This window comes from Vidua chalybeata, chromosome Z, assembly GCF_026979565.1.
Source record: "Vidua chalybeata isolate OUT-0048 chromosome Z, bVidCha1 merged haplotype, whole genome shotgun sequence".
Taxonomy (NCBI): domain Eukaryota; kingdom Metazoa; phylum Chordata; class Aves; order Passeriformes; family Viduidae; genus Vidua; species Vidua chalybeata.
Window position 1 is genome coordinate 41,360,394 of NC_071570.1, and position 9,637 is coordinate 41,370,030.

General features: G+C 56.0%; 1 protein-coding gene across 3 annotated transcripts; it reads left to right on the forward strand.

Moving 5' to 3' along the window:
* The first annotated feature begins 2,139 nt into the window (after positions 1 to 2,139).
* Positions 2,140 to 9,330, forward strand: LOC128781846 (uncharacterized). 3 transcript variants are annotated; one of them, XM_053931833.1, is made up of 11 exons: positions 2,140 to 2,292; positions 3,756 to 3,998; positions 4,718 to 5,008; positions 5,391 to 5,488; positions 6,793 to 6,988; positions 7,122 to 7,233; positions 7,375 to 7,609; positions 7,823 to 7,862; positions 8,067 to 8,172; positions 8,252 to 8,298; positions 8,794 to 9,330. In XM_053931833.1, exons 1-10 carry the CDS (start codon positions 2,181 to 2,183, stop codon positions 8,292 to 8,294), a joined length of 1,476 nt encoding a protein of 491 aa, XP_053787808.1. In that variant the 5' UTR covers positions 2,140 to 2,180; the 3' UTR covers positions 8,295 to 8,298; positions 8,794 to 9,330. The 3 variants fall into 3 exon arrangements, with proteins under 3 accessions (XP_053787808.1, XP_053787809.1, XP_053787810.1); XM_053931834.1 differs by having other exon boundaries at positions 8,078 to 8,172; XM_053931835.1 differs by lacking the exons at positions 8,252 to 8,298; positions 8,794 to 9,330 and having other exon boundaries at positions 8,026 to 8,108.
* The last annotated feature ends 307 nt before the right edge of the window (positions 9,331 to 9,637 follow it).

The window sequence follows — 9,637 nt, forward strand, 5'->3', positions numbered from 1 at the left end:
GTGCCTGGCCCACAAAAGCTCCCACCTTGTCATGGGTCCTCCTTGTTTTGTGTGTGAAAGCCTTGACCCCATGAATCTTCATGGAGGAGCTTGGAGTAGGCTTTTCCAGCCCCTGGCAGCTCCAAGGAAGCACACCTGAGGTGCTGCATGCTCCCAGTGCAATGCTTTGGGTGGCTGCATTCCCTCCTCCCCATCCTACAGCTAACACCATCTCCACTTGCATAGCTGGGCCTCTGTGTTTGTCTGTGTCCTCCTCTGTGGGTGTTGGTGCTTATCTCCCATTTTGTGAGGTGCAGCTGCCACTGGCTCTCTTGGGACATCTGTGTCCTGCAGCCTTTGGGATCTGCTGGCTCTTGGCGGCTGCTGCTGCTGTCCCATCCCCTCCAACAGCCACTGTCTCTCATCCTGTGGGGTGCCAATGCCCAGTGCAGCATGGATGCTGAGAGTCCAAAAGCTCTCCTTGGTGAGGGGTGCACTGCTGGCAAGTGGGGCAATCAACCTCTCCTTCCTCCAGCTCTGTGTGTTGCCTGTAATGATTCCATCTCCTCCTTCTGCCCTTGGGCACAGAGGCTCTCCTGAGCTCCCTGGACTCTGGTGTGACAAGCTGGTTCTGACTGTGCTTTTTACAGCCCTGAACACAGAGCTGTCATGGTTTTTTGCTTATCTCTCATGGTTTTTTGTTATCTCTCTCCCCTGTCAAACCTGCCAATACCCAGTGCAGCCTGGAGGCTGAGGGGCAGCCTGAAGGCTCTCCTTGTTGAGGAGTACACTGTCAGAACATAGAGCAATTGACCTCTCTCTTCTCCAGCTTTTTTTTTAGCCTGGCATGGCTTGCATGTGCTGGTAAAGGCATGTTTTGACAGTTCTTCATATGAGCTGTCTTGCCCATCAGCTCAGTACCTGCAACTGGCCCCTGGGACCAAAATATCTCCTTCCTGTGAATTGTTGTTGGTGTGACATGTGTGCCTGATGGAGCAACTCTTTGTGGGTATTGGGCAAAGAGGAGAAAAGAAATTCAATGCTGTGTGACTGCTGCTGGTTGAGAAAGGCGAATGAGCAGGCTTGGGATAGGGGAGAATGGTTGCCACTTCCTTGGCTACCCTGCTTCCCACTCCATCCCCCCATCCCCAGTCACAGCCTGGGCTGTCAGCCTCATGACTCCACCTGCTCTGTCCAGACAGTCAGTAAAGGCTTGTGGTTTGGACATGGCTACCTGCTGCCCCCAGCTCCTGTCTAGTCACCTCATTGCCCTTGTGAGGAGCAGTTCCCTGTGGGTGCTGAGCTATCTGCACTTTATTGAGAGGAGCCATGAGCAGGGCACCCTTTACCTCAGGCAGGAGTGTGTCCTGTGCATGTGCCACAGGAAAGCTGAGGGAAAAGAATGGTCTCTGTGCCTCTGCAGCCCCCCATGTCTGATCACCCAGCCTTCTGAAATCTGAGACATCCAAAGTGGATGGGAGGTTCTGGAGGAAAAGTGGTGGCTGCTGATGAGAAAGAGGCATGGTTTAGTACTGCGAGTGTTTTCTCAAGCACACAGCTGGCACTGTAGGGCAGTGTGGTCTGCACACTTGGGGACAGAGGAGAGTGCTGCAGGCTGAGAGGGAGCAGGAGGAGGAGGCAGCTGAGGATAGAGAAGTGGTGAAGAATGAGAGAGGGTGTGGGTTGAATGTTTCTTTTAGAAGGGCTACAGACTGTTTCAGGCATTGAAGTACTCCTTGCAGTTTGTGTCCCCATTCCTATCTGTGCTCCTGACCAGGACTTTATGTAGATTCTCAAAGGTCCTCCAACTCCTATGATCATTGAGGGGAAGTGACTCATCACCACTCTAAAATGCACAAAGTGTCAGGAAGAACTTGGATATTACCTCAGTAACAGGAGTAACACTTGAATGCCCTAGTAACTAGGAGGGTTTTGGGAGGAAACTCTGGGATCTTGTGACAAGGTTCCTTCTGTTGAGTCCCAGAGCCTGGGTGCTCCTGGGCCAAAAAGATATCAAAAGACAGAAGTCCTGACAATGATGGGAGGTTCCCTGCCCAAAGAGGAAGCCTTCTGCATCTCATGAGGAGATGCATCTGTTTCCTTCCTGTGGTTGCAAGCCTTGCAATCAGATACAGTTGCCTGGGCTCAGAGGCAGCGAGTGTGGCTGAGATTTCAGTCCTGCCTGGGGACTTCATGCTAGGATGGCCCTGCAGTCACTGGCTCTGAGGTTTCTCCTGCATCTCCTTGCATCTCTACTGTCAACACATGGCCAGGAAGAACTTTTCAACATCCAGATAGTGCCCCAGGGAACAGGTAAGAAGTGGTTCTTCCTCCTGGAAGCTTCTGCTGCCTTTCCTCCTCTATGTTGGCTATTCATTTTCACTGCCTGCAGCCCTGGGCTGGAGCCCAGTGGACCCCTGAGGGCTGTGATAGCCGGGGCAGCTTCTGTCTGTCCCAGGGACAGGAGATACAACGCAGTGTACACTGGGGTTCTGTGGGATAGACAGAACTGGATGTGCGGTGATGGGTCAAGCCCTCCAGAAAAGCAGGTTGCCAGTCATTCCCTGGAGACAGTGGGCATGAAATGGGCATCAGTTCAGGGGAAGGGTCTTCAGAGATGCGTCACTTTCTGTACACATCCTATCCCCAGGTGTGCCTAAGGGACACTGCGCCTGCTGAGGGCAGTGCAAGAGAGAGCTTGCTGCTGCTTTGCTAAACAGATGGATAGGGGCAGGATCAGTGGCTGGGTGCGTGAACATGAGGAGGTCATGGCCGTGTGCCAGGGGACAAAGCTGCTGGTTGTGGTGCTCCGCTGAGCATCTCTGGTCTTCTGCCATCAGGGCTGTTTGAGAGCAAAGCCTGAGCACAAGGGGCTTGTCACAGCATTTCCCTTTGTGGCAAAGTTGGTCTGCACCTTGTGAGATCGCTTGTGTGCCCCTTTGGCAGAAGGCAGATTGTATTTTAAACCCCTTCAGGCCTCACAAAGCTTCTTGCAGAGGCTTGAACAGACAAGGGCTCCTTCCCGGAGCCAGCGTCCTTCTCTGTAGGAATCATTGCCACAAAGACTACCCCTGCAGCACTGGACAAACAGCTGGGACCAGCTGCTCAGCTACTGCCTACTGAGCCTGGAGGATGGTGAATTTGGTGGGGAGGTGATGAAAAGAAGGAAGGGTCGTGTCAGGAGAAGGGGCAAGGGCATTGGTAAAGCAGGAGATGTGAATGCAGAAGGCACTGCTCAGCCCCTGTCCCTCTGCCCAGCGGTGTGGGGCAGGAGGAGAGCAGCCAAAGCACTGAGTGAGCGAGAACAGGGAGGACAGGAGTGTAAGAGGGGCGTGGCTGATCCCTGTGGGAGGGATGAGCCATGGCTGAAGGGCCCTGCATGCCAGCAGGAGTGGTGGTGCCATGGCCCAGCAGGTGCCACCCGAGCTGGGCTGGGTGACAGGCCTGGATGAGAGGCTGGAGGGAGTCCCCTGGTGCAGGGCTGATTGTCCTGGGAATGTCCCTGCTCTGGGCTTTGGAGGAGAGAATATGATGCCCATGGACACAATTGTGAATGGGGCAGGATCCTGGATGAGTGACTCTTCAGAATTTCCATGCATCAGGAAAGCCCCTTCCCAACAAGGCTTGACCTCAGGTCCCATCCCAGCAGATGGATGTGTCACCTTCCCTCTCCCTTCATTGCTTGGATGGGTTGCTGGGGATTTCTCTCCCACCACTCCCTCCTATCTCATCTCATCACCTCCAGCCCAAATAACACCCACTTTCACCTCTGACAGCAATGTGCCAAAGGCCCCTGTGGGACTCCACACTCCAACTGGCACCAGACCAGGTGAATTATAAGAAGAATGAAGAAGTGAAGCTGAACTGCCCTGAAGGTTTCCAGCCATCCTTCACCCATGTCAAATGTTCGAGCGAAGTCCAGTCCTTCACTGGTGGGAAACCTGTATACAGAGAAGTCTGGACTGGGAAAAACTCCCGAGGTGCCTGGGTCCACATTCGGTCCAGCGTGGAGTGCAGCGGTAAGGAAGGGATCCGGAGCCCTCTTGGCTGCCTTGCTTTGCCCTTCCTGAGCAGGGAAACCAGGGTGTGGGGCACAGGAGGTTTTGGGGTCCGTGCTGCCCAGGGAAATGGCAGGTGTCAAGTCCAGCCTGCAGGTCACCCCTGAGAGTGTTGATGATAAGGGTCTCCCTGAGGGCTTCTGGCGAGAGCATGTGCACAAAGGGGAAAAGCATGGGAGAGGGATTTGTGGTGAGGCTTGTGGCCAGCACATGGCACCACTGTTGGAGCAGGATGAGAGGGCTTTGCTGCCTGTGTCCTCTCAGATGGTGTGGCAGTGAGTACTACGGCTTGCTCCATGTGAGCTGGGCCCCTCCAGGTTCTGCAGCATGGTGGGTTCAGGCTTAGCACTCTCTTCTCACAGCTTAGGGCATTCAAGTTCCCTCCACGGTGGAACAGAGCTGTACCTGAGGGATTGTAGTGATTCTGGGAGACACATACACCTCAGTTTTGAATCAATGGGGAAAATTTCTTGAGCAGTAATAGTCCACTCATTTGCCCACATTCATTCCTGTTCAACTCCTCCTGCTCCCCTTTGAGAGAGCTGCAGTGACCACCTTCAGATTCTTCCTTTCCCTCCCAGTGGGCTGGGTGATGAGCAAAGTTGTCTGACTGCAGCATCCTTGCATGGCTGGGAGTGGAAAGGGAATAACGTGACCTTCTGGCAATCTTTCCTTCACAGAAGTGCTCCAGGTTGACCCTGAGACCTTTGAGATTTCCAGCACCAGCATCAAACTGAAATGGACCTGCAGGTTCCCTGATGCCTGCCAGGGCATGAGGGCCATGTGCCGGCTGGCAGCGCCTTCCTCCCCTCCCTGTGAGGCTGAGGAGGTGAATGGAGAGCAGATGTTACACGGCCAGGAGGGAACATTCACCTGCTCCCCTTTGCAGCCCTTCACTGAGTACAGTGTCACCATCGATTTGCCCCCCAACACAACCCTGTTCTCATGGTTGTTCACGACAGAGGAAACAGGTTCGTGCACAGAAGTATCAGAGACAAGGAACAGTCCAGGGTTGTGTCACAGGGTGGATAGATGTTCCCCTCACCTGTCAGCTCAGCCTGATCGTTTGCTCCATGCAGGGATGTGCCTGGGATCAGAGCTGCTTGGGTCCTGTGGAGCTCTGGGGAAGGGGCTGGGAGAGCCCTGAGCAGGGCACACCCCGTTCTCGTTGTCCCACTCCACACCACGCTGTTGTGCTTCCCACTGCTGCAGCACACGCAGCCTTTGCAGGGGACAAACCCTTTGTAGGGAGTCCCTTTGCAGCCTGTCCCTTGGCCAGCAGCTGCTGCACCCTCCTCTGGCCTCAGCCCCTGCTCATGGCCCTGTGTGTGACCCCACTGTCTGTGCTTGCAGTGCCGGACAAACCGGAGCAGCTGTGGCTGGATCCCGACAGGGGCTCTCTCAGGTGGAGCTCGCTGCCCTCCTGCAAAGGGGAGATCATCGGATACCAGGTACCAAGGGACCAGGGCAGACCCTCACCTCCCGGCCTGGAGCTCTGTGCAGGCACAGTGGGAAGTGTGGGAAAGGGACAGCTGAGATGAGCCACAGTTCCCAGCCAGTAAATATCTGGCTGTGATGAGCACAAGGATTTTCTGTGTCATTCTCAACATTCTTTATGCTGTGGAGATGCCCAGAGAGGTGTGAGTGCTCCATGTTCTCTGGGCTTACTTCCTAGGTCTTCTTTGCTTTGAGTCTGGCAGGCTTTTGGAGGTTGGTGTGCAACACATGGTGACGTGTCTTCTGGGGTGTCATCCCAGGGTTTCCTGTGCCTCTTGAATACTTATTTCTGGTTCCTGCCACAGAAAAACTTGTGGCTTGAGTAATCTTCTGAAAGTTCCTCCTGAAAGCCCCTTCTCCAGAAAGCTACACCATTCTGTTGAGTTTTCCTCAATGCACGGCTAGAAGCATCTCCTCTGTCTCTGGATTTGGGACATGTTCCACAACAAAACCCTGCTCTCCAGCAGTGGGAGGGGGTGTGACATTGTTCTCAGAATGCTCTAGGTACTCTCTGAGGACAGAGGTCTCCACAGTATGACAAGGACCTTGCAAGCTGTTTCTTAGCTCTGTCCTGGAGAAACTGTCACACAAACTCTTGACAGCACTGTGAGTCTGTTCAGCTGGTTTCCTGCTCCCAGACACCAGTGCTCATTAAAAGAATCCTTTTGTTCCACTTTCAGTTGCCTTCACTTTTGCGTAAGTCCAGAATACATTTCTGTAAAGACAGCAAGGGAGAATGGCCAGGAATCTCATGACAAATTCAGATGATGCATGGGCAAATGAGGACCCTTCATCTCTATTACTCATGGAAACCTTAGCCATTCTCTTTTTCTCTTAGAGAAAGCCTTCAGAGTCCAGCTTTACACAAGAGAAAAGAGAAGCTTTTCTCTGGTGGAGAATGTCACCACAGTGCCTCTGGTGTTGCAATACACCTGGGGTGACCTGTCCTCAGGCTCAGTACATGTATCTACAGCCCTTCAAACGAGCAGCCTCCCTCTTCCCTTCTCAGAGGCTCAGCCCTTTGCTCACAGAGGTTGCTGCTCCCACATCCTGAGTGTTGGCTCCAAATTCCTCCTCTCCTCTGTTTTGAGCTCCCCGCATTGGGCCGAGGCTCCTGCCCGTTCCTGTCCGGAGCCTTCCCCAGGCACAGCAGGCAGGCACAGGGAAGGGCAGGCTGGCAGGGACGTTGCCAGCTGCGGGCACCTTCCCAGCAGGCAGCCGCGAGCTGCTGCGTTCCAGCTGTGTCTCCTGTCCGCAGCTGAGCATCACAGCCAGGAATGTCGGGGACAGCAGCGTGCTGGAGACGGAGCGGCTGCGGCTCAATGGCTCCGTCACCGAGCACCGGCTGCCGGAGCACAGCCCTGGCAGCAGCTACGCCGTGATGATCCAGGGACTGACGGCTGCTGGAGCCGGGGCTGCGCTGATGAGGGAGTTTCACGGCAACAGCAGCTCCGGTGAGCTTTGCTGTGTGGCCGGGCCAGGAGCCTGGGCACGGGCGAGCCGTGCTCGGCAGCCTGCGCTGCCCGGGGCTGCCCCTGCTGCTCGCCCAACCCTGCCGATGCTCATTCCCCGGCTGTTCCCCTGCAGACACCCCGCGCCCCGAGGGCATCAGCTGCCGCAGCGTCCGCGACATCGCCCCATCGCAAGGGACGGCCGTGCTTCCCCTGAGACCCATCGCCCGTGGCTCTGAGGCCGCCAGGTGAGGGCAGCTCCCCACCCCCCGCCCCCTCCCCGCCGCTCTGCAGCCCCGCCATGGCTCTCCCCACGCCAGCGCTGGCCTGCACACGCCTCCCTTCCACTGGCCCCTGGGCCCGCGTCCCACTGCCTTTGGGCCCTGCAGGGAGCACCAGCTGATCGTGGCCGCGACGCACAACGGCTCGCTGATCGAGAGCATCTGCTCGGGGCAGCCACCGCTCTCCAATGCCAGCGTGTACCTGGCCGCTGTTCTCAACCTCACCAACCCCACGGACTTCGTGCTGGGCGACGGCAGCCGCGGCCAGGGCCAGCACAACGCTGCCCTCCGCCTGGGCCGGGACTACACGGTCCTTCTGCGCCTCGTCCGCCCCGGCCCGCAGGTACCGTCGCGGGGCTCCTGCTCTCTGGGGATGCTGCCGGCCGGGGCTGCGCCCCTCGCTGCCTCTGCGCTGGCTGGGAGGCCACGCTCCTGTCCCGTGCCTCGGCACGATGGTGTCCCTGGTCTCCTGGGCCACAGCCGGGTCACTGGGTGGGTGTGGCTAGGCTAGTGCTGCAGGAGTGGGCTGAGCTCTCCCTCCTGTGTCCTCCAACAGGCAGAGAAGTTCACCTGTGTCTGCTACAGCTTCTCTGTTGGTAAGTGTCTCCTTGGGCTCCTGGTGCCCAAGCCTCTCTCCTGCCTCTTCCCTTTTGCCAGCCTGGCAGATTCTCTGGAAATGAGCTGACCCAACGCAAGAGCTTTTGGGTCTTACGTGGAACAGAGCAAACTCCCCACACACGGGGTGATCCTCCCTCCCAGAAGAAACCTCATCCAGGACACAGGCATACACACTATGTTAGTTGCAGAGCAGACTGCGGGCCAGTGGCATGGGATTGTGATTGGACTGGTTGTGCTGTTGGCTGTCCTCCTTGTGGCTGCAGTCATCCTGTGGCTTGTGGTCTCCAGGTGAGTAGGAAGGGGACAGGTTCAGCAGGTACATGCACAATGCCAGTTTCTTACCCAGGACTCCCCTTTGCCTTTACAGGAAAAGGAAGTACTTGCCCAACAAAACTAAGGAGGATAATTAAAAAGGTAGGAAAATGCAATTCTGCAGACAACCATCACAGAGGGGACTATCGGGCTATGGGGCAGGTGGGATGAGAGCAGCAATCTCCCAGGAGAACCTGAGTTTCAGGAGAAGCAGCAGTTTGTACACTGCACTGACACATCTCCTGATTTGCCTTAGCTGGGGATGGTCAGGATGGCTCTGCCCACTGAGCCCCACATGGAGGCAGAGCCTGGTCCCACGTAGTGCTCCCTGCCTGGAGCAGGGACAAGGTGAGCAAAGACGAGCATCCCAAGGGCTCAGGTCTTTGAGTGACCCATGTCTGTGCCATCCCTCCCGGGAATCTGCAGGGAGGGGTCTCAGGAGGGTCAGGCTGGGGGGCTGCTGCTCTCACCTCAGCACTGACAGGCACCTCCAGGGCCCTGTGGTTGGGCACAGCTGGGATGAAAGGGTTGGGCTGTGTCAGGCACTGCCGTGTGCTCCAGCCTGTCTCTGACACTGGGTGCCCTTTTTCTCCACAGGTAAAGCTGGCTAGGCTGGAGATCAGTCACTTCAGCCCCAGCCAGGACCATGGAGACATCCTGAGCAAAGGGGACATGGAGAAAATGGGAAGGATGACCCCAGCCCAGTGCTGATGACTGCCATGTCCCCTGGCTCTCCTGTGACTCTGACCAGCACGGGAGTCCCATGAAACTCATCAAATTCAGCAGGGCAAGAGGAAAACAGAAGGCCGAGGAGAGCTGAGCTTTTCATTCCTCAGCCCCTTCACCTCCCAGGTTTTGCTTACTGCTTTTGTAAGGCCTTTGAATCGGGCTTTCTGTAATCCTTTTTTTCAGGCTTTGCTTTCCTGGAGGCAGGGCTTGTATGCTGGATTTCCCAGTCCCAGACTCACACAGGCTCAGGTTGATGGCATTCTCCTGCTGTCCTCTGGGTTCCCAACTCTTCTGCCCCCTCTGTTGATATTCAGCCAAACCCAGGGCTTTGCTTGGCCTGGCTCAACTGCTTTGTGACTCTGCCTGTTCTGTCAATAAGGAATAAAGGCTTATGGATTGGAGGGGCTGCCGTCCTACACAGCTTCTGCCTGGTCCCCTCATTGCCCCTGTCAGGTCATATTCCCCTGCAGGGAGCTGACAGTGCCTTGTTGAGGGGAGCCACGAGCAGGGCTGCTGTGACCCTGTATTCCCCTAGAGGTACCTAACAGCTTTTCTGACCTACTGAGCTGCGCTGGACAGTTCTAATGTGAGTTTGGAGCAGATGTGTGGTGGGAATCCATCAAGGGCGATGGCCCTCCACACATATTTTGGCCAAGAGTGTATTCTGTGCCCATGCTGTGGCATCTCTGGGCTTTCAGCTCCCTTGTTGCCC

Excerpts from the sequence above, each read along its gene's own strand:
- LOC128781846 (XM_053931833.1), top strand. The coding sequence starts at position 2,181 with ATGGCCCTGCAGTCACTGGCTCTGAGGTTTCTCCTGCATCTCCTTGCA. Across the intron at positions 7,610-7,822 it reads TCGTCCGCCCCGGCCCGCAG|GCAGAGAAGTTCACCTGTGT; the intron begins GTACCGTCGCGG and ends GTCCTCCAACAG. Across the intron at positions 8,173-8,251 it reads CTGTGGCTTGTGGTCTCCAG|GAAAAGGAAGTACTTGCCCA; the intron begins GTGAGTAGGAAG and ends TTGCCTTTACAG.